We start from the raw sequence: 25,097 nt of genomic DNA, 5'->3' as shown, positions 1-25,097 counted from the left end.
GTAACGCAAATTTATAATAGTATATAGTTAAGATAATAGGTGTCGTTACCGGCTTGATGCCAATAGATGGCGATAGCGTGCAGCCAACTTGCAGTTTTAAAACTATTGTGACGATTTTATTGCAACTTAAAAGCCACGTTGTTATTAGGATAAATACAGAATCAGAGCTTTTAATTAAGCACGATTTTAAGCTATACTGTACACAGGGCTGAAGGCGAAACAACTAATCTTTTACAGTGCTTGATGCTACTTTTTCTATTTTCCCCTCCCATTTCGAAATTCCTTGTTAGGACTCCCTAACACTATTGTTGAAACAATTTCAGTACGAATTTCCACAAGAAAACCGAAATATGGTCTGTTTTAAGCCAAAGGAGACTTTATTTGAATTGCTCGAAAGTTGATTATGAAAGGAAAATTATCGGACAATTGCACTTCTACTAAAAACAAGGTTTCTCAAAATGTGGTCCTCGAAGACTGCTCTTATGCTTCCCTTAGATTAAACATTAGTTATAAGAGATAAAATATCAAATTCAAGTAAACTGCGTATAACATGCTATAGCTGAAAATCACAAATAGGTACAGATTGTACAAATTCTAATCGCTTACATAGATGTATTATTATGAAATAGTTTTGACACTTCATTTAACTAAACTAACTCTATGGTCTATGGAACCCGGAGGTTCAATGCCGCGTTCACAAAAGCTCTCCACTGACTTCTATCCTTAGTCAATTGGATCCAGTTTCTACTTTGTATTCCAATCTCTGCGAGATCCATCTTAATGTTGTCCTCCCATCTGCGTCTGGGTCTTCCTAATGGTCGTTTTCCGATTAGTCTTCCAGTCAAGACTTTCAAAGCTTTCTACTTTCTTCCTTTCTAGCTACATGACCCGCCCACCTAAGCCTCCTAGACTTGACGACCCTAACAATGTTAGGTAAACCGTATAAATTATGTAGTTCCTCGTTATGAAGTTTCCGCCATTTCCCATTCCCGTTCCTCCTGGGTCCGAATATTCGTCTCAGGATCTTGTTCTCAAATACTTTCAGTCTATGTTCTTCCCTCAGAGTAAGCGACCATGTTTCGCAACCATACAGAACAGGCATGATTATCGTTTTGTATATTTTAAGCTTCAGATTCCTCGACAGAATTCGCGACAACAAGAGATTTTGAACCGAATAGTAACACGAATTCCCTGCTTTTAGACGACATTTAATTTCTTCGTGAATATGATTTTCCTCTGTTAATATTGATCCTAGATATTTGAAACTAGCCACTTTATCAAAAGTATTATTTAATATTTTAACGCATCCATAATTTGCTGTATTACGGTCCCGACGCACTTCCATGCATTTAGTTTTCTCTGTATTTCTTTCTATTGTTCTCCTATCATCCCCTATTAAATTTACATCATCAGCATGTGCCATAACCTGGTGAATACCGTTCAACTCTAGGCCCTGGTTGCTATCTTTGATTTTCCTTATAGCGTATTCCAGAACAAAGTTAAATAATAATGGCGACAATGCATCTCCTTGTTTCAGGCCATTTTCAATGTGAAAGCTCGTGGACAAAAATTCTCTTACCTGGACTTTACTTTGGGATTCATTTAAACATATCTTTAATTAATCTAATTAGCTTTCTTGATATTCCAAGTTCTGTAAGAACGTTGTGTAATATTTCTCTTCTTACCGAGTCGTACGCCTTTCTAAAATCAATAAATAGTTTATGTACCGGGGTATTGTATTCCCACCTTTTTTCGAGTATTTGGCGAATGGTAAATATTTGGTCGATAGTTGATCGATTTCGTCTAAATCCGCACTGATGATCTCCAATAATTTCATCTGCATATGTGGTCAATCTTGCTAATAGAATATTTGAAAGGATTTTATAGGATGTTGACAGAAGAGAAATGCCTCGATAATTATTAGTCAGTTTTGTCGCCTTTCTTGTGAATTGGAACAATGATTGATTCTTTCCACTCTTTTGGCAATTCTTCCTTGTTCCAGATAAGGAGAATGAGTTTGTGTATCTTGTTCCACAATTTTTCGCCTCCAGCTAAAATTAACTCAGCCGGAATTTCATCTATATCCGGAGATTTGTGTTCCTTTAATTTCTTTACAGTGATTTCTACTTCTATTTGGTTGGGTTCTGGATTATACGGTTCTGCGGTGTGTATTTCCCTTTCTCCATCCCCACTAGTTTTAGGTTGCGTGTTAAGCAAATCGTCAAAGAAATCTTTCCATCTATTTAAGATGCTATCCGTATCAGTGAGAACTCTACCGTCAGATTTCTTTAGTATATAAGCACGAGCTTGAAAGCCTTTCTTAAATCCGCTGATCCCCTTATACATGTCCCGGATGTTTTTATTTTTGCTATTATCTTCAAGTTCCTTAATTTTAGCTTTCAAAAAATCGCGTTTCTTTGTTCTAAAAGTTTTGGAAGTTTCCCGCCTGATATCGGCGAAATTTTGTGTAGTTATTTCATTCGGATTTTGTAGCCAACGTAATTTTGCCTTTTTCTCTTCTCTGTTAGTTTAATGCATTCCTGGTCGAACCATGGTTTGTTCCTACGTATTTCCGCGTGTCCCAATTTTTCTTTTGCTGAAATTTTAATGCTATCTCTAATTTCAATCCAGGTATCCTCAACACTAGTGCACTCCGAATCTTCTAAAGCCGAGAATCTATTCGAAACTTCAGTCTGGTATTCCTCTCTTACCTGGCCCTCTTCTAATTTCTTTAAATTGAATCTCTCCGTTTTCGAACAATGAATATTACCTTTATTCAACGATAATCTTTCTCGTATTATCGCTGCAACCAGGTAGTGATCAGTGTCACAATCAGCCCCTCTAAACGACCGGATATCAATTATGCTAAATTGCCTTCTTCTATCTACTAAAACGTGATCAATTTGATTATGTGTTTTCCCGTCTGGTGATGTCCAAGTGTATTTATGAATGTCGCGATGTGGGAATTTTGTACTCTTCACGATTAGGTTTTTGGATGTTGCAAAGTTCGAGTCTAACACCGTTGTCATTACATTCCTTATGCAGACTTTCGTTCCCTATAATCGTTTTGAAAATATCCTCTCGTCCTACCTTCGCATTGAAATCCCCTAATAGAATCTTCAGATGGTATTGCGGGAGTTGGTCAAATATCCGTTCCACTTCTTCGTAAAAACTGTCTTTTATATCGTCATCTTTATCTTTGACACTTCAATTACTAAAAGTAATACATATACAGAGTCTTCGACAAAAAAATAGTGAGACTGCTGTACAGTACTTGGATGATTGTTTGTTGCAACAGTTTGTTTTCCCACAAATTAAGCTATGGAAACACCTATCTTTAAAATTATCTTCCAGTACGATGGGGCACCCTCTCACTTTGCTCGTATTGCTTCATGTACTTTGGGTGTTCAATTTGGAGATTAATGGATTGGACGTCAAGTACCAGTTTCTTGCTCTCCAAGAAGCCCGTGACCTCACAACGTTGATTTTTTTTTCTTGTGGGTTCTTATAAAGACATTGTGTACCGTGTTAAAATAAATAATGTAATCTACGTGAAGCAAATACCAATAAGTCAATTGGTAGTCTTACGCCAGACATGCTCAACAGGGTTTGATGTGAAACTAATTATCACCTGGACGTGTCTTACTGTAAATAGTGCACACATAGAAACATAGTAACATGCAAACGCATTTTAACATGTTTTTTGTTACAGTATAATCGATTTTGGTAGTGCTGCGTTTGTCGCTGCACTGTATACCCTATGCGAGTCGCCAAACAAAACGGCGACACCACACAAATACCATTCTCTTGCTCAGTAGCCCCAAGAAACGTCACGATTCCTTCTCGAAGATCCAGTGTGTATGTATTTTCTTTTTGTTAATACCAATGGAATTGCTATCAATACTATTTTAAAATACACATAAATAAACACATATATAATGCTGGTATATGCTGATATTGAAAAAGAAAAAAAAAAATCTTCCAAAGGAAACAAAAGTAGGATGATCGGTAGAACATTCTGACTAATAAAGGTGGCCTTGCCGCAAAAAATTTGAGAAACGCTGCTCTGTAACATTGACTCCAAAATTGTGTGCGACGGCAGTTTGGACTGCTGTCACAATTTAAGGGAACAGAAGAAAACACTGCACAATATAAGAAGAATGATCCCATATTCCAATTCACGGAAGTATGAGAATGACTAGGATTCTCAGTTCCTAGTCATAGTGAGAACTTTTTCATTATACATACTGTAAAGTCCCCCCCCCACCTAAAAAAACTGCCCCCGACTTCACAGCCATACATACTATAAAAGCTTGGATGACAAGTTCTTAGCAGTTCTGGAGAATACGCATATGAAATGTTCATTAATCTGAAAATTAAAAAGGAAAACTGACATCTCTTAACCATTGCACTCAAGAAGAGTAGATTAATACAAACGGTCATAGATACATACATATATAACATGCAAATAGAAAAGCCACGGTCCTACCTTCGCTATGTAATTGGCATCTGCAGGTACAGCACCACACAATGGCGGAATTTTCTCTCCTGGTTTGCCCACCCATAAAGGCAACGTCTGAGCAGAATTTTGTAGCATTTTCATTAATGCTCCACGCCGAATGGTCTCTTTGTTTCCAGCATTTCTTGCCTGGAATAAAAAATGTACAAGAAAACTACAGTAAAACCTCAGTTAATACAGTTTAATTTCGCAAGAACGCCTTTACAGGACTGGCCAACATACGGAGTATTTATGGCACATGCCATATCTTCGAAAATTCCTCACATATGCAACCTAATAAATCAGGAGGCCAGTTTAACATGTTTCACTCTCTTAGGATTTCTCATTTTTTGTTATGTAAATTCACATTCTAATAATACTAGATGATCTCCAACAGACACGAAAATTAATAAAATATGAAAGCTTTTGAGAACACACATTTATAAAGTGTACAGAATATGACGAAAAGTGTGAATCTTGTTTTTAAAGTACCCTGGTAACACGTACGCAGGGAGTGGGTCCTGCGGGTCCGAATCTCCTCCAGAAATTCCGACTATTTTTGTAAATTTAGTGTAATTTTAGGAGATCTAACAAATTTTAACATCATTTACCTTTATATTGAATTTGGACCCCCCCCCCCAAAAAAAAAACCTTTTGACTTTTAAAAAAAAAAAAAAACTGTGTACCTGCCTGTGGTGCTAACATTTTCAAAATATGTTAAAGAGTAATGAATAACCTTTATTGTTTTATAGTGGTATCTTGTTGAACGGCCTGACTGGTGACCTCCCCAAAATCACCTTAAGTTTTTCTTTTATTTATTTATTTATTTAACAATCACCAGATACAGCTCAGAGGCAATTTTACACTGGATATTCAACATCAACAATTATTTTAAAGTTTATTCAATTTGACTACTAAATGTTTGCACTGGTAACTTATGCACTCAAAAATTTAATTTTGTACAGCGATATGATACACTACATGAGATATTCAATCGTGAGGAAGAAAAAAATCTTGCGACAATAACAAATTCTTCCAGTGCAAATGTGCAGTGCTTTCAAAAACTATTTTCTTCATACATTTTTGTTTTCGCATAGTAGTGAGGTTCATTTTCATAGTACGAAATGTGGTTTTAGCAATTGTCACAAGGTAAAAGGGCAAATTTTAAAAGTAAAAGACGGTATTTCTGAACGTATTTGATTAGTTTGCGAAGAAAAATAATATACCCAATACTATCCAAGAAACTACACTCCAAAAAGGATGCATTGAAAGAAGTATTTACAACATTCGAAATACAGTACAAACTGTTCTTTAAAAACATTATAGCCATAAACAAATTTTACAAAGAGTGGTTTCCCGCTTTCCTGTTCACGCTTTCCTGTCCCCAGAAGACCTCTCTACTGCATTTAAATCCTTGGTCAGTCTTTAGACGGATTTCGTGTCACCTTAATGCACTAGCCCCCTATCACAGAACGCCACATCAACACCAACAATTTTGTGCCTTACCAAATAGAACCTGGAACCACCTAACTAATCCTCAAATCTTTAGTACTTGTATTCTTTACTAAAGTTGTATTTGAAGGAAGCTACACTGAAAGTGTACTATCAAGATATGATCTAGAATTATATATTACAAGGTAAATTAGTATTTGGCTGAAATTATATGCGGTACGCATATACTCTTTACTAAGAGGCTTGTCAGGAAGGTAAAGATACAAACGGAAAATATGATATACATTAAATGTATTGGACGCAAAGGAAGCTACAATGGAAACACTGCTACAGACAGAGGCTATTTCTCCACATACACACCATTTTTTTTTTTTTTTTTTTTTTTTACTTTTTAACTTTTTCTTTTGCTATTGTTAACTATATTCTTTGATTTTTCAATTTTGTATCATGTTTAGGTGTTAGATAACGCTTTATATAGCCTTAACTTCGATATGTAAAAATAAGTCGAAATAAATAAATAAAATAAATTGTCCAAATACTTGTTCAAACGCAGAACAAGTTTCTGAATCACAGAATCATAAAAATGCGGCGCCTGTATCTGGGATCATGTTGTGAATATCTTCATCGAAAATATCATACCGATCTTCTGTGAAGGTAAGGCAACCATTTCGTCACATTTTGCCGATTCATTACGTTCCGGTACACAGACATTAGTATTCGTTGGACGCTTTCCCTGTGCCTGCAAAAACCTAATCAAGTTGCGCACTTCGTATTGCCACTGCCATTTCCAACGCGTGCTCCTCGCACAAGACTTAGCACAACAATGACGAATCACGCCCAATCGTTGTCGTATGGATCAAGATTACTGCTAGTGTTGCCAACTTTGGTACACATTTATCCCCTAACATGCAAATGTGTTTGTGTCCACTTTTCTGACAAGCCCCGTATATAGACTAACCTTGTTATTTATATTTCTATGTATATTTTTAAAATCAGGTAATGGTAGTCTATTAGAAACATTCTGACTTTAAACGGTATAAATTTTGCTATAGACTTAACGATTTTTTAAAAAAATATATACTGTACATATAATTTATTTCTTAGCTCATATTTTGGAAATCTAAAATTCTTATTTGAAGAAATTATTTATATTGTCGGTAGTAGGAATGCCATTTTCTTCTATCTAAGTATATTTTTTAAAGGAATAAGTTTCAAGGAGTGGGTGGACTGTCTCTAGCAGTGAAGTGAATTACCTGTAACAGAATTCTTATTAGTTCTTTGATCTCTTCCTCCTTCGGCACAGTTTACTTTTAGATACATAACTGGTTATCTTTTTTATGAATACCTAAATTAAGTACTTTATATATAATATATATATATATATCTTCTAAGTAACACAAATAACAAGATTGGCATTAATCTATAATATTGACCTGCTTTACTTACCTGAATTCGTCTTTCATTCCTGATCGAACGTATTTCATTGACTTTTGTCAGAGCCTTCCTGATTAACTCCTCTTCCCTTTCTGCGTCTGCTATCGCCGCTGTGTAAAGACTCTTCAGCTTCTGTTATCAACAAGAAAAGCAATCAGAAAAAAGGGCTTTTTTAAATATGTTTTCAATACATATTCAATATACAACAGTGTAGCAAAAAATCCAGGTTTGGGGAAGCTTTGATTAGATGTGTGTCTGGATGAAACGAAGGTCGCCTTTATAGGATTTATATATGTTAGGCTAAAAATGAAATAAATAAATAATATACTGAAGTATATTAATATATGTTAACGAGTCATATATATCAATTTGTGATGGTAGTGCTAAAATAATGTCGAATTTATTACCTTTATCTTTTTTTCTTCTTTCTTCATACAAATCGTAACTTCTGTGTAAGTGTAGATTACTGTCTTTATATTGAAGATTTACATAATATTTAATTTCTTAATTTTCTACTGGATTTTCGCGCACATGAAAATCTTAACAATTCTCACTATTAAAGATGCCAATAATTAAGACCTAACATGGTCTCTCTCTTTTTTTTTTTTTTTTTCTTTCTTTCTTCCATGACCCACGTTTGTGCCGTGTAGGCTAAGGCTAAAGGAGACAATTAATGAAAGCGAGTGATTATGAAAGAATTACTGGAATGAAAATGTGAAAGGAAACAGGAAAACTCCGAGAAAACCTATGGATACGTTGTCCACCAACTCACATAGCCTGGGATCGACACAGGTATCCCTCGCATTACGGATGAGCGCTCTACCACTAAGCCATTCTGTCCTCCCACATTTGGTCTGATATTTCCAGACAGTCACAACTAGAAATTAATGAATGTAAAATAACTTATTTACCTTATTGTGCAGTTATTTTGTATCTTTTCCTCGTCACAGGAACATATAGTAGGCATCAAAATACCCGCAGGACTCAATAAGTGTTAAACAAGTTTACATATTCAGAAAGTTTTTGGTAATGGGAACATGGCGATTCAAAAATCAAATATGGTTACATTTAGCGTTTTTCAGTGTTGTTTCCATTGGTTTAGTCATCAAATAGTTTTAATAATTATACATTTAAGAGTACTTCTTTACCGGGACTGAAAAGAACACAAAGACATGTCGTAAAGGAGCAGTTCGAGATTTTTTAAGAAATATTTTCCTTGGTAGTTCTCAGAAGGCATTAAAAGTACGAAATATTGGAGAAAAGAACAAGAAAAAATAATTTTAAAAAATAAAATGAATAAAACAATAAGGTAAGCAATTTTTATCTTACATTGAATAATATTAGTGCGCAAAATTATGGAAACTCTTTCTGTAGTTCGTTCTTTTGCTTCGTTCTCAAGTAGACAATTAAGTCAATCCAGCAACAGTAGAATGGGCAGGTCTTTCTCCGTAATTCAAAACTATTTGAAAACTGGAGGTTACCGAGCTGGAAGGAAGGAATATAAATCAAGATTTAGGATAAGAATTACCATGTTCCAGGAACGCCTCTGTAACGTAATCACAAAGCCGCATGCCTTCCCAATTAATATGAACAAAAATAATTAATAAAAAATAATTATGGACATTTATTACTGCATAGGGAAAAGGAGTGATCGAACAATTTTAGTTACTTTATTATGGACTTCGCAACCCTGACTGATGTCCATGAGAAATTCATCAACATAGCATAACTCACGATGGGTGTCGCAATGTTACCCCTTGTCCACGTGTTCTGGCTTGGCTCTTTCCCGTGTTAGCCTGCCTCAGAGAACAGCCCTTGTGAATAAAGTAATCATTCTTTTAACGTGACAGAAAAAAACGTGCTTCGTATCTACCTTCTTGCGGCCAGCAGGAGAAGAAAGGAAGTGAAACCCTTCGACTCTGCTGGTTTTGCGTCCTCCACACGATGAAGGTGGGCGTAGAAAGAAAAGATCTGCAAGTCACGGGAGAAAGAATGACTCATATCATTTCAAAGGCGACATAACTTCACAGTAGATTTTAGACGAAAGATTGTTTAAGACGCTCATATATAGCATTATTGAGCATGTCAACATGAAGAACCTAAATAACAGTGAGGTTCACTTCATTTATACGTTCTTCGTACCTGGTAATACGGAGTGACCTTCTCCTCTTGTTGGATTTTCTCATGAGCCTTGGCGATACTGTTTAAATTATGTTCACTTCGCTTTCTTTCTTCTTCGATCTGATGGACAAGCGTATACAGAGATTTCAGTCTTTCCTGAAAAATAAAGTAAAGGAATTAGATCTACAAATGCATATTCGGTAATCTGATTTCATTATACATCACGGCTCAAATACTAATTACTAGGAACAAAAAACTGTTACCATTCTGTTTATGTTATTTCAAAACGAACAAAAAACTGCATTGAAACCAATTCTCTCTTCCACTTCAAAATTCAAACTTCTGAGCGATTTCTACTCTTTCAAGCTTTTCGTTTTTCCTCAGGAGATCTAGTCACTGACTCGCATGGAAAAAGAGGTGTAGAAATACTTCACCGTGTGACGCAGATGCTCTGAGTCAAGTGCATTTTTATGCTTCGTGATCAAGATTCCAGGAGGGACTCAAAAGTTCTGAAATTTAATAATCACTGAAGAGTTTGAACTTGAAGCAAAACTATTAATAATATTACATATTTCTAAATGGAGATGTAATTAATATGTAGAGAAACATTTGATGGGCTATCTTCATTTTTGACGAACTATCTCCAAAATAATGTTACAGGCTTTCCAATACTAATGAAAAAATATAGGAAATCATGTCGAAAAATATAGGAGGTTCCGTAAAGCTGTGAAAAAGGAACATTCGTGCATTTGGAACATTGAAACAACAAGGAACAAAGAAACTTATAACAATATTTCTACCTAGTGGAAGGAATACTTCAATTATCTAATGGGTAGAAATAAAAAAAAAAAAAAAAATCACATGGAAATTACACCAATTGTTATATGAACATACATTTTACTCTAAATATAACTAAATGGGTAATTATCTCGTTTCAAAATTTTATACGAGTTTCTTAGTGTTTTCGTACGCAGCTCACCAGTACTAAGCAACGACCATAAGGAAAGTGTAAAAGTATTGATACACTTAGTCTTCAAAATCACTATTCCATTGAACTTTTTAATGAATATGACGAAACTAGTTTCTTTTTTGTTCCATTTAGTAGGTGTATGAATACTTTTTGCGCTAGCTGTATATTGTTTGGTGTAATTATCTTTACTACCCGTTTCAGATAGGATTGCCGTTGTTTATGGTGGCAAAACAAAAAACTAAGAAGTAAACAGAACGCAGCTAAGACGTGACAGCCCACTCGTGATTCAATAATCTGCAGTGTTGAAAACTCAGTACGTTTTATCAAAAAACATGGTACGCTCTTTGTTGAAACAAGCATGATTTAAGTTAGCGATGGGCATGTGACTGACAAGGATTGTTTGCTTCAACTGCTCTCTCTCTCTCTCTAAGCCTATCTATATTTATATCTCTATCCATCTATTTATCTCCCGCTCTCTCTCTCTCTCTCTCTCTCTCTATTTCTCTGTCATAGTCACAGAACTCTCAAGCCGGGGCTTGCTGCCAGTGTTCGAATTAACGGCGGATGCCGGGAAAATCGCTCTCTCGTGAAAGCTTATTCCCGGCTCATATAATGAAAATACACAGCATCACTGATAGGAATAATTAACCCGTCCTAGTGTACTAAGATTTCCTTCTCTCGTTTAAAAAATTAGTTCGAACATTGCTTGCTAGGGTCTACTACATGCCAAAAAACAAACTGCAAACGAATACAATTATGCTTGCGTATCAGTTACACAAAACAAATAGCAGGTTTGCCAGTAGAAAAACCAACCTGACCATTGCTTTCAATTTGCAGTTTGTAGAGGTTTTTATCCTCTTTACACATCCATTCACCTTTCACTTTCGTCACATCAGATAGTTCATTCAATGAATCAAAGTTTTATTTCTTTCTGCAGCCTCATGCTCTTTTAGAAGGTTTTCTAACTTTGCACAAATGGCTTGATGAGATATATAGGGAAGTTCAATATTTTGCTCCATAGGGTTTTAAGATCCACAGCAATTATACCGATCTTCTCTCTCCGTTCATTGGCAGTGGATTCAAAAAATATGCGACTCCGTTCATCAAGAGTGCTTCGTAAAATTCCAAGTTGCATCTTCTTGACGGTGCATGAAACCGGACTAAGTTCTTTGTCCAGGTTTCCTTGTTCTCCGTGTTCGAAGAACTCTTCTTGAACATGTCTTCTACTCCGCAAGAGAAATAGAAAAGGCCTTAACGTAAACATTAAATAAGTTACAAATTAAAGAACCTGTTATCGGGTTTTCATATATTTTATTTAAAAACAAGCAAATAACAATTACACAATATGAAAAAAACAGACAAAATATTACCGGTATATGCTCAATTATAATCAGTGGGAGAGTGCAATGTAGCTCGCGAAATAATACAAGGATTTCTTTACAGTGAACTCGACATATATCTGCATCTAACCTTCACTTTTCGTACCTGTTAAACCCCATTCGTCGCCAGATTAATAAATGAAAGGGTCAGCTTGTAATCAATAATAATAATAATAAGTAGGTCGCCACAAGTTACATATAAATGTTGTTAATATGGCCTACATAACATTTCAAAGTGGTTTGTGCGTGACCTTTTTCAATATTACAGTGGAATCAACGCCATTTTAGTCATGGATAGATAAAAGTTCATTCCTTCATGCTACAGGAAATATTTTTTTCAGAAAAAAAAAACTCAAAAAGTCATCACCCTAATGTACATATATTTCATGTTTTTAGGATGTAGCACGTTTCATAACATGTTCCGTACCTTGTGTTAAAACGTGACGTTTTGTTCAGTTTGTTTCCGATACTGTGCATTAGCAACACTCGCCAATACAGAGACAGGCGGCGCATGACTCACTGTTGACTACATCAGCGCCCCCAAATAAACAACGGCACTCCTGGATGAAATAGGTAATAGACAATGACCAGGAAAGGACAAAACAGAAGAGTCACCATTCAACCGCCCTACTGTGGAGATAAAAGGTCCTCCAACCACCCACACTTTATTTCCGTATGTTATTTTCACAAGTGGAAGTAGCAATGCCACAAAAATATAGGAGGTTTCGTTAAAATGTAGGAAATATAGGAGCATTGGAAAACTTGGTGTTGGCTCCCAAGTCTTTCGCACACGTAATTAATCATATATTGGAAACAGGAACATTACCATAAAACGCATTAGGGATATTAAGGGCGAAATTAGTTTTTCTTATTTTAGGGTTGTCTTAGAGTTTGAAAAGTAACTATTTGCATGATGCAAAAGAAACAGAAAACTCTGCGTAAATCCAATAACAATATAAAAGGAAAGAAGTGGAAGCCAATGCATTACAAAGACTTTGTAACAGATATAACGTCGTTACAAATGATTTTACACTTGCTTTCACCTTGTTTAATTTATGTTAGTGGATTGCATATTGTTATTGTTTAATTTATTTCCATTTTTATGTTTTCTTTTCATTCTGTTATACTTCTCTGCTTTAATTTAAATGCAATTTTTACCATTGGCTGGTATATAACTATTTCCTCGAATTATAATCCAGATCCATTTGTTTCTTATCCAGACCCATTTGTATTCATGCAGTTATACATATACAACTTTACTGTATTACAATGGCTACTTTCACATGTATCTGTACAGAATTTTCAGTGATTTGAGAGAAAAACTAGATACAAAATACTGAAAATTATGCCATATTTTAAATTCCCTCTTTTTAAAAATTTTTCTCTTCTTTTCTTTAAGTACACGGAATAAGTCTGCCGATACATAAAGTTTTCGACTTGTAAAATATAAGTCTAGTGTTTCACAATAATCACTGTCGTAATCAAATATAAAATAAGTCTGGATAAGATTAACTTAATTCATCGCACTGGGATTAAAGAGAATAGAATAGTAAGTATCACAGCAGAGCATAAATATTGTTCGTTGAAGTCTGATATTTCTCAAATACTTTTTTTCTTTTTTTAAAAAAAAATTAAAGGAAAAAACAAGTAGTGCATTTGCATCATACAAACAACATGTAGTCCAAAATGAGCTCTTGTTGACTATAATTCAAGTTTTAACCCCAGCGTTTATCCACACACATTAAAAAAAAGCAAGAAAAAAAACTCACCTGGACTTGGAAGGCAGCAGTGTCTGCAGAAAACGCCATTTTGTTAGCCGATGTTATGACCTATTCATAACCTTGTACACATATGCCGTTGGGAGACGAAAACACCAGCTGCTATAACATAACCCCACGAAATAAGGACTATAGCAGTCAAGATCTGAAATACAACAAAAGAAAATAGATTATTATTTTTATATATCAAAATACCACTTTCATATAGGAAAAACACAAGAACTAGTCAACACACTGGTGAAAGTCCAAAATGAAATAGATCTTCAACTTAACGTCCCACGATTATATCCTTTGGGCTGCAGAAGACACATAAATGATCAATAAAAGTAAGAGAAATGAGAAGGTGGTAGGAAACGGGAGAACCTCGATAAAACTCATAGATACAATGTTTTCCACCATAAACTCACATGGCGTGGAATCGAACCAGGGACACTTATTACAAGTGGTGAGTCACTAACAGTGAACCACCATGCCTCCTGTTGGCAATAAATCTATCTTTGAGTTTAACGTCCCACGATTACGCCTGTCAGGCTAAGAGAGACGGCGACCCTCTGCCAGTAACCATATCCTCTGCTTTCGAAATTCCGGGAATGTTCAATATATATATAAATAAGTATTCCTAACGTTTCTTAATAACTACGTACGTTGTTTACATTACGAAATTTTGTAACACACAAAATAATATTGCTTATATAAACTACTGAAAATTATTTCCATGTGTTGCAGACATTGTGTTGTATTTTTGAACTTTTATTTCCCATCTTCTACCCTTTAAGATAAAGAATTTATTTCTGGGCATTGCTGGCAACCACGGCCTTTAGCCCGTCACGCACGATGGATAGCGTCCCTCGGCGAGGACACTATCCGGGGACGGAAGCAGCTGGGGACTTGTATGTTAGGTATCATCCCGAAATTTGCCTGGTGTAAAGGGGACCCAGGAAAAGACTAGCCTATAAAAATGTCATACCTTTCCAACGGGAACCTAATCCAGGACCGCTCACACCAAAGGTAAGTGCGTTAGCGACTAGGCTACGCGGGCCTTTCCGGATAAAGAGGAGGAGAAGTGATGGCGAAAGGACAATAATACATAACAAAAAATTACATGTTAGAACAGAAAAGACTGCGAACGGTTTCGAGGCACTCTTCACCTCTCCCTCGGTGCAACTCAAGAAGACTTATTGCTACATAAAAGAAATGTTGTCTGAAACTTTCTGCTTATCCATCCTGTAGAATAAGAATAATGGGATAAGTTTGTAATTCAAGATACCATTTCCTTCTCTTCCTTATATATGTGTATTCAAAAGTAGTATGTATTTCTATGTACGATCACAAATAATCAATTCTTAAGTTAAGATCTTGAACTAGTATTCACATAGTAGTCTTGAACTGCGAATCACTCAGCAAATTGATAATGCAATACATATCGACAGAAACTTTTTAAACTTGAAAAATTCACACACATACTTAAGAAGCATACACAGATTTGAGAATAAGAACTACGAACCAACTTGCCACGGTTCTGTACAATTCAACTTTTTCGTTTCAGAATTCAATATTTCAAATCGATGAAAAACTGAAGATCAGATTACGGTAGTTGTTGCACATAACAAAATTCATCTCTGAGTGGCATTCGAATCTGCGAGAGGCAGGTCTTGCAATCGCTTATGTCTTTTACCAATCGGTTCAAACTCCGCTAGAAGTATGACTCGGATTGGAAATGGGGACTTGAATTCGATTTGAAAACTAAACTGAAGAACTAAAAGGTTCTTCATGACCTCTGTGTTGCGTCGAAACAAAGCTAAAATCTCAATTACAAGTCATACAATTAAAAAAGAAAAAAAAATATTATTTTATATCTGCAAACGCATCTAGGAACTAAGAAATATTTGTAATCGAGAGGTAAACTATACTACTTCATATTGGATTAAAATGATTGGTTTTGAGTGTCGTTCTTTATCAGCATTGAGGTTATATGACACGTGGACTTACAGTTCAAAGTATAACCCAAACCAGGGTAATGTATTCAAATTTAAAAATTCTCCCACCGGAAATCGAACCCGGGAACCCGTGTATTAAAGATGCGCGCGCTAGCCACTACATTACTGGAAATGACTTTCCTTTAATCACTATTAAACATGAGATCGCGTATTAAGATCCTTCATAGATGCGAATCCAGTGAAATTCGGAGTCGGAGATCTGGGTTCGATTCTCTGCAGAAACTTATGGGCTTCTGATTCCACATTAAGCTGTTAGGTTTCCATTTAAACTAAATGAACGAATGCACGGCTTCTTAACAGTTTTCATGGTCCAAAAAATTTCAATTTCATGGTCAGAAAGTTTATTAAAATAACCTTCACTGACTGCTCAATGACAATAAAATCACCAGGTATTGCTGCTGATATATATAATTATAACATTAATAATAATAATTATCATGATTATTATGAACATTTTAGCGATTTTCAAGGTTCATAACAAACTTCACACAGGGTTCCCACTTTCTTTCGCAAAAAAATTCCAGGACATTTCCAAGACGTTTCCAGGACAAATCACCAATTTTCCAGGGCTTCGACACGGGAAGGTATAATAGGATTGCAACTGTAAGTTCAAAACTCACAACAGTGAAATAAAAAGTACAATAGCTTATGCAATGAATATTAATGCAAGGACAGTATTAATACACAATAATTAAATACAAAAAGCGGAGCATAATGTGCTGCTTTTCTTCGGTGGCCTCATAACTCCCCTTATAGCCACCCGATCTACCCACATCCAGCACATGTATTTTCATTCTTTCTACATAACATTTTCATTATGCTCCGAACAAATTTACAAACAACAAAAATCTGTTTTTCGTACATGGCATCTTCATTGGATGACAGTGTGACAGATATAATTAGGGGGAAAAAATGGAATTATATTACAAGTTTTTTAACTGAGTATGGAGTTGTGTGATTTTCTAATCTATTCGCATAATCTATTTCTTCTTTAGCGACGTTGCTCTACGGAAGGCATTTGACTTTGTCAATAAAGTAGAGCTGGATCTCTGCTCTGCTTCATGTGCAAGAAAATTAAAATTTCTTTGGTATAGCAAAGAATTGAGTTTCATCTAGATATGACCTTGTCACCAATAGCATTCATATGAAATTTTACAGAAGAGTAAGTACTGTTGCGAAAATAGACTGATTATGGAGGATTGATACTGGTACAGAACACAGTTTCTGGAGGATAGTGCTAGTGACGATAGCATCCAAGAACGGGTTGACAGACTAGTGGATGAAAGAAGAAGACAAGTTCTCCCAGCCAACCACCCTGCTGGGAGAAAGCCCACCAAACCACCCACACATGCATGATTATGACAAATTATTATTCAGCACAAAAACAGGAATAGCAAACAAAAATAGCAATCAATTAAAATCTTCATTATAATTATGAAAAATCTGACATTCAATATTTCTGTAAATATCAAGGACAGAAAAGCATTTCCGAGGACATTTCCAGGATTTCCAGGACGAGTGGGAACCATGTTCACAGTTGGGTGGGCACCTTGCTGTAGGTCCACGTTTCGTACAGTCTCGTGGCTGGGAGGCAAGCTTAACTCTAATCCAACCCATGAATTTACTGAAATTCAAAGAGTGAAAACTAACTACTGTGCTACGAATCGAACATATGGCTTATGGTGGTGCGTAATCACTATGCTACCCCGTCCATTCTTCGGCCAGCACTATTGAAGATAAGCAATCAAATTAGCTACATGAACTGTACACAATTTCTATTTTGCTTCATATAGCAATGGATGAGTTGTAAAACACATCATATAATTTAAAAAAAATGATCAGTGTTTTCTTCAAGAGTAAAAATATGCGCCTGGTCAGGGGATGGACTAGGTAGCCAACTCTAACTTGGATTCAACTATCGGCAAAATAGCCATTTCACTTTTTGAATACTATTGAATCATGTTCGGTATTTTTCACTCATCTTCTAACGGAAGTCACCTTGGATGGCATGTAGTATCTCCCCCAGCTCGTTTCACGGTTCCAGAACCGAGTACCTTGTTTTTGTCTAAATTGTGATAAAGGCAGAAGTACAGGGGCCCTGGGGGCTTCTAACTACCTTCGCTAGCTGTCCCTAGCTCAGGCATATTTTGTAAAGTAAGTAACACACTGTAAGTCTTACATGTGCAAGATTGGAGGAAGGGGGGGAAATACTAAATATCAGCCGTCACCTTTAATATCGTATAATATAATCCAGTCTTATTAGCATTTGCCGGGAACAAAATTCATAATAAGCATCTTTGTTCATAGAACTGCTATATTGATTTCCCTTAACATACTACAACTCCTAATTGATTGACCTGAACGTGGTATACCATCTTCGAAAAGTAGTGGATGAACAAACATTTTTTCTGTTTCTGGCTTTATTTGGGAAGTCAGTGGTTTTAGGGAAAAGGCCAGACAACTAAATTCTTATTATACTCCGGTTTTTCTAAGAGGTCTATTACTTTCTCCCAAACAAAAATGTTGAAATTTGAAAATAAATAATACCTACACACACAACTTTCTATACGACGTTTTTATTGTAATTTTTGGCTGTGTCCAACTCGTGTTTTGATGTAAATACTGATAGAGTTCTGAGTATATACACTCATCGACATTTGCGGAGTTTGCTTGTACTGGCTCCGATCTAGTGAAGCTAGATAGCTCTGTCGAAACAACTTGGGACAATTTTAACAGGATGCAGTCGTTAGTAAGTTCTGTCTTTCAAAAGCATATGTCAATTCATTCAGTTAAATCAGTAAAACTGTTTGAAATAAGATTTCGTTGTGAAATGTCAAACGATTTTCCCACGATAGCTGTCAGTCATCTGAGGAAAAGTTTTACTATTGCAAAAGCATTTTTATATACAAAATAAAACATTATTATTATTAATAGTTAAGGATTTATAAATCTTTGCATTGTGTTACAGGGGACAGGTCATTAGTGTCGACTTCTTATAGTACTAATCACTCAGAAGCGAATTTTTTCCGTAGCACTAGTAGATTACTAGTAAAATCAATCTCAGCTACATCGTCCTTTGCATAAATTAATATTGCAGACGGTTTCGATGAACCCTCTTCGTCATCAGCGATATTAACAAACTACGCTGCTTTATTGGTTGGCTGGACTGCTGTTTAACGTCCCTTTTCAGCAACGAGGTTATATGATACATGGGTCCACAGTTTAAGATGTAACCTCAACTACCGTAAGGCGTTTAAAATTTCCAGGCTTCCTAACGATAATAGAACCTCAGACCCCGTGCACGAAAGGTATGCGCGTTAGGAACTAGAGCAGCGGGTAGGGTTCGCTGCTTTATTAATAACGTAGTAATGTTCTGTTTGATATGCGGAACAATATATGGCTACGTACAAGGAAGGAAAATTATTTAGTCCTTACAGCGGTATTTGTTGTGAAAAAAAAAAAAAATATATATATATATATATCTAGGAATTTTTGAAGAACGTTTCGATCAGCAGTAAGGCTACATAAGACGTAGACTTAAAGCTTAACGTGGGATCCGAACCACATAAGCTTCCACTAGGGGCCTGCACACGCCATAATCTTTAGCCCGGGCCCGGCCCGTGAATTTACAATGTGAGGCCCGACTCGAGTTCGAAATATGTTTTAGCCTTTAGGCCCGAGCTCGTGTAATAATTAATTGAGCAAGAATTACAGATTTTAATAATTAATGCAAAATTGTATTTTTATTTACAGCAATTAGAGATTTAATTTTGCAGTTGTGCTTTAAAAGTTCTCTAGAAAGAACAGTCCAATAAACATTTTTGTACAGTATACTTACAAAGTTAGACCCGAAAAGGCCCGAGAAATATGGTTGTATATCTAAAAATTTACGGCCCGTGCCCGAAGTGATATATGCTTTGTAGGCCCGAGCCTGAGAGTCCGTGCAGATCTCCAGCTCCCACTGAGAACTGAATCTTACTTAACATGACTACGCTAAGAATCAAACTGCTGCTTCTAATATCTAGCTAGAACAGGTTGGTGCGTATTTCGTGTTTTTATTTGCACGAATAACCGATTTTGTGCATATTCATCGTCGCTTCGCGCCTGCTCCCTGTGAATGAACCCTCGTGCGAGACGAACTTCGCCCTGCCCTAACACGGAAATACGAAATGAAAAGAAATTTTTGAGTTAAAACGTCTCATGATTATGCCCGTCAGGCTATGGGAGACGATGATTAAAGCAAGTAAATGATAACGAAAGAATTGAGAAAGTGGAAGGAAACAGGAGTACATCGAAAAAACCCACGAGCACGATGTTGCCAACCACAAACTTACTTGGCCGGGATCGAACTAACAACCCTACGCGCCAAAGGTAAGCTCTCTACCACTGAGTCACCGTGCCCCTACCCGGAGATATTTACAATTCTTGCATCTAATAGCCACCTAGCATAGGTTTGTTCTTTTTTTTTTTTTGCATGAACATTTTTTTTTGTATGCCTACTCCCGAAACATTTTTTTGGTGTTCCTTCAGCCTGCTCTCTACGGATCCACCAGCTTTGCCCTGTCTGATGCAGAAAAGATATGATTTTTATCAAAATTATCCGTGCTTTTCACATGAAGTATTTGCTTTTATGGCATATTATTTTCCACGCATATTATCACTCTAAATAAAATTATTTGAGCACGGACCAGGAAAATATGAGCGCATAATGTCTTAGGGATTCACTTGAAGAAACACAGTTCAATAATTTATTTTGAAATTGATGATTTTTTATAAATCTGCATCCTATCCCTGGATTCCTAGTTTATATCTTCATTAGATACCACCGCAGATACTAAACCATTTTATGATAACTATAAATATGGAAACAATGTCAACCATTGCCCACCTTTAAAGGTATTATCATCAAAGCAGTTACCTGCGGGTAATCAGAAATTCCTATGAACACGGACACGATGAACGGGATCAGTACTCATTAAGAATATTCCGTCGTAAAAATGGTAATTTTATGCTTAAAATGAATGAGTGCATATGAAAGAAGATTTTATAGGATATTAAATTTCACTGATATTGAAATTCTTCACAATATAGGAAACCAGTATTTCATGTTTACAGGTGCAATGTTACAAGCGTGAAGCCATTAGAAAGGCTATATTAGTATTAAAATAAATGCTTACAATTATGGAGTTACAAGTGTTCAAATCTACGTGATTTTATCCTGTATCAAGTGTTTTCCTTGCACTATTTTCGTTGTTACGTATATCCTCCGCCGCTGACGCGCCAGCTCTGTCGACGCACCCCTGTACAAGCCTCCTGCTGCGATCCTCTCTGAGTCGGTTAGATAGCACTGTCGATTTTAGTGGCCATCTAGCACAAGCCTTTTTTTCTTGGTTATGGCTTATCTTCCAATGCATACTTATACTTGTAAGCGTAGGTACTCGTGAAGTTAATCTGGACCCATGAATACAACCTCTATCCTATGAAATCTTTTAAGGCGCCGCGAGAGAATTCGGTGATGAAATAATTGCATATAACAGCATTACACATAGCCTAGTAGAATAGAACGTAGTCATTTCTAGTGCACATCAGTTTTTACGCATATTATAAATCTGTACGCAATTTAGGCCATGCGCCTGAGTAACGACAGTCCAGAACGCCTTAAAGAATAACTGAAAGCACGAAAAGTGATTTTTTTTTTTTTAATTTGACGGACTATTCTTAATTTGCACCGAGCATTCGAACCAAGAACATCTCAATTTTGAACTGAAAACAACAAGTGTTCACCTACCTCCCTCGATAGTTTGGTAACAGTTGGATCACTATTTGTAGCGAGCGCTGACTGATCTCTTTGAATCATATAAACGCAATAACTTCGAACAAGGTATGTATGGTGCCGCTCAAAATAATAAGTTTTTTACAATCCATTTCTGCTTTTAAATAAATAAAGTAACTTTCATTTCGGACAGTGGAAGATTTCAAACTAGTCAAATATAAACCAATGAAAATTTAAAAGGCTCAGATAATTTTTTTTTTTTTTTTTTTTTTTTTTTACTATTCTTAAAATATAACTTATATTCTAATATAACTTGGTAGGCCCACGCATAATTAATGTTCTCCTTTCTTTTTTGAATAATCACTTTTAAAAAGTATGATTTTCCCGTTTTAAACTATAATTACAAATAAAATAACAAGAATCTATTTTTATTTTTCCTGTGATACAACAAAACTGACACTGCGTTTTAGAATAGCGTTTACAAGAAACAAAAAAGATTAAAACTCAGGATTCCTAAGTTGGCACAGTAATGTACGTATGTATTTATTTGGTGGACCTGAATTCATACGTTAAGCTTTGAAGTATGTGTGAAAAGACATACACGTGCAACTTAATTTCATTTTCTGTGCTTAAATGTTATTTTTCAGTAATGAAAATTTACCACTTACACAATTGATGAAAAACTCAGCCTTTTTTCTTCTACTAAAAAACAGACGTAACATCAGTAAGATATTACTTTTATAAAGTAATTTCTGTTTATAACATTCACTATCCTTTTGTTCTTCACAGCATCACAACCTGCTTGCACGAACTCCGCTCCGAGAGAACAGACCAGGACCCAATAGGACTTTGTCACAAAAATTAAAATGCTTTCAAAATATAAACGTCGATCTTAATGATAATATAAACTCCCAGCAGAATTGCCAGCTCCATCAAAATTCTCATATTCTTAGATTTTTCTAGTCATGTGGCCAAAATCATCTTAGGAAGTACAGTGGGCTTTCGACATCTGTGGTCATTTTACAATTTTAGCCCATCACATATAAAGGGTGACATTCTTCGGCGATTACACTACTCTAGGAAGTGGGAAACGAAGGAAGCGGCTCGGGACTTTTATGTTAGGTACTACCCGACATTTGCCTGGTGTGAGTGAGGAAACTCCAGAATAAACCTTACTCAGGATTGTCCTCTACAGTTATCAACCTGTTGGTTTGCAGCAGCTCTCCAGGTCGATCTTCTAGTCTTTTCAAAGTTCGGGCAGCCCAGGGGCGGATACAGGCTGAATGTTTGGGGAGGCGGTCATTCGAAGTCAAATCAAGGTAGGAGTGTATTGAAAAAAAAATAGCTCTTCTGTAGAGTTAACTTATTTAGAAATTGATACTAATGGATTACAAATAATAATAACATACTATAATAATAAGTAATAGTAGAGTAATAATAATAAGAACAAGAATGCAAATTCCTTTTTAATCAAGACCATTTAAATATCTATTCATAAGCTAGTTTATATTACTTCCTTCTACCTATTTTAGGTTTTATGTTACATATATAATACAAAGGTAAAAATTCTTAGGATAGGTTTTATTTTTAAAATAAAAATATCGAATTCTGTGGGGGCAATTGCCCTCCCCCTGGGGTAGCCAGTGTCCTCCATTATTTGGTTGATGAATAGTAGCCGTGGTCAGCAACTGGCATTCCTATTCTCCACCGTACCTTCGACCGTGGTGTTCGAACTTGCCTCAGAATGTGACCTATTCAGATTGTTCTTTCTTCCTTGATATTTCCCACAAGTACAGCCTTGCCTCTCCAGCCCCAGCTCTCCGCAATACCTCGTAGTTGGTCACTTGCTCAACCCAGGGAATTTTCAATATACGTCGGTAACTCAGGATGCCTGGTTACTCAGCCATCCATCCGGTTATGCTCAGGATGACTGGCCTCAAAATGCTTTTACGCCCCCGGTTATGCCCCCCCCCCCATGTCCCAGGCTAGATCCACCACTGCTTGCTTTACAATTGGTAGGATCCGAATTTTAATCCGGTGGCCAATCATTCTGACTGAATTTTCCCCTCATGTTTACAAGGAGAATAATAGGGTTGTTCGATTAAATATACCGTAGGCTCTGGCCGATTTCCTTCTACTACCTATCTTTGACATATTCTGCCGTTCCACTGGATTAACAGTATTGCCAACGTAACACAAAGTTGTAGTTTTTCAAATGAATCTATGTTAAGTTGTTACATAAAATGTGTGTCCTAAAAGTCATGAAATATATTTTTTCTGTGCCCCGCTAGGTTACAGCAAGTTTGGGTGTGTTGAATAAGTTGGGCTGGACCTCGGCTTTGCAGCGCACTCTAGATCAGTCTCCTCCGAGCATCGGTGGCTTCACAATCGCTGATATAGTACAACACTGTTTTGAGACTACGTCATTCTGCACAAAAATCGACAAAACCGTTGCACAAACTTCTGCTTCTTCGTATATGCAAGTTACGAGGTGGATGAAGAATTTCAAGTGGGGCCAGGAAGAGATGGACGATCATCTTCGCTCTGGACGGACATCAACAAGCCAAACTGATGAAAATGTGACTCATGTGAGTGAGTTGTTGAATGCTGACCGTCGAATGAGTGTTCGACTGTTAGCTGATACTCTGAACATTCCGAAAACCATTGTGCGTTGCATCTTTACGGAAGAATTGAACATGCGAAAGGTGTGCGCTAAGCTGATTCGGCAATTGTTGTCAGACGAGCAAAAGGCCAATAGAGTATTGATCGCGTGTGAACTAAAGGAATGTGTGGAAATTTAACCGGATTATTACAACAACGTCATTATCGGTGATGAAACGTAGACATCTCAATACGACCCAGAGACGAAGAGCCAGAGTGCCAACGAGCACACCCCGATGTCCCCGAAACAGAAGAAGGCGAGAATGAGCAAATTCAAATTGAAGACAATGTTGATGGTCTTTTTCGATGTTAAGTGCGTGATTCACAAAGAGTTTGTACCTCAAGGACAGACCGTTACTGCTGCCTACTACGTAGGCGTTCTGGAAGAATTGCGGAAAAGGACCATTCACGTGCAAAAAAGACAACACGTCTCGTCGGTACCTGGCTGCTGCGTCACGACAATGCACCCAGTCACACATCCCTGTTTCCAACCTCGCTCCAGCCGACTTCATTTTGTTCCTCAAAAGAGATTTTCGTTGAGACCTTTGAGGAGACGTACTGGGCATGGGAGAGTCGATGGAAAAAATGTGTAGATGCTCATGGACAGTATTTTAAAGAATATTAACTCTTTGTACAGATCCTTTTTAAATATATCATATTTCATGATTTTTAGGACTCACACTGTATTTTAAATACATATGTAAACTAAGACCTATAATACCACACTTATTTTTCAGTATTACAAATTAAGGAGGATACAGTATTACAAACGTCGATAAACAACCAAAATTCATAACCTTCTACAAAGGGAGCACGGTGCTTAGTGGTAGAGCTCTTACCTCTGGAGCGCGTTGGCAATAGTTCGACCACCAGCCAAGTAACTTTGTGATGGAGAACATCGTATCCGTGAGTTTTCTCGGATATTCCTATTTCCTCCCACATTTTCATTCCACTAATCAATTCATCATCTTCACTTCATTAATCACTCCTCTCCCTTAGCCTAAAGAACGTATTCGTGGGACGTTTAAGCTTCT

At 36.5% G+C, this 25,097-nt stretch overlaps 1 protein-coding gene across 2 annotated transcripts in view; it reads right to left on the bottom strand.

Annotated features, from left to right (window-relative positions):
- The window catches only part of Sgf29 (SAGA-associated factor 29), a 28,909-nt gene extending 6,593 nt beyond the window's left edge, over window positions 1-22,316 (bottom strand). The window contains exons 1-5 of one of the 2 annotated variants that reach the window (XM_081742285.1): window positions 22,071-22,316; window positions 13,624-13,777; window positions 9,527-9,661; window positions 7,397-7,516; window positions 4,490-4,648 (exon numbers count right to left, since the gene is read on the bottom strand). In XM_081742285.1, the coding sequence (XP_081598411.1) occupies window positions 4,490-4,648; window positions 7,397-7,516; window positions 9,527-9,661; window positions 13,624-13,662 (453 nt within the window). In that variant the 5' untranslated portion in view covers window positions 13,663-13,777; window positions 22,071-22,316. Of the gene's footprint in view, window positions 1-4,489; window positions 4,649-7,396; window positions 7,517-9,526; window positions 9,662-13,623; window positions 13,778-21,417; window positions 21,576-22,070 lie in introns of those variants that run through there. The other variant, XM_081742286.1, reaches the window with a different exon arrangement.
- Between the last annotated feature and the right edge of the window lie 2,781 nt (window positions 22,317-25,097).

The sequence above is a fragment of the Thermobia domestica genome, chromosome 16 (assembly GCF_964235325.1).
Source record: "Thermobia domestica chromosome 16, izTheDome1.hap1.1, whole genome shotgun sequence".
Taxonomy (NCBI): Eukaryota; Metazoa; Arthropoda; class Insecta; order Zygentoma; family Lepismatidae; genus Thermobia; species Thermobia domestica.
Note: the sequence above shows the minus strand (reverse complement) of the source record. Positions and strands in the feature narration are given on the sequence as shown.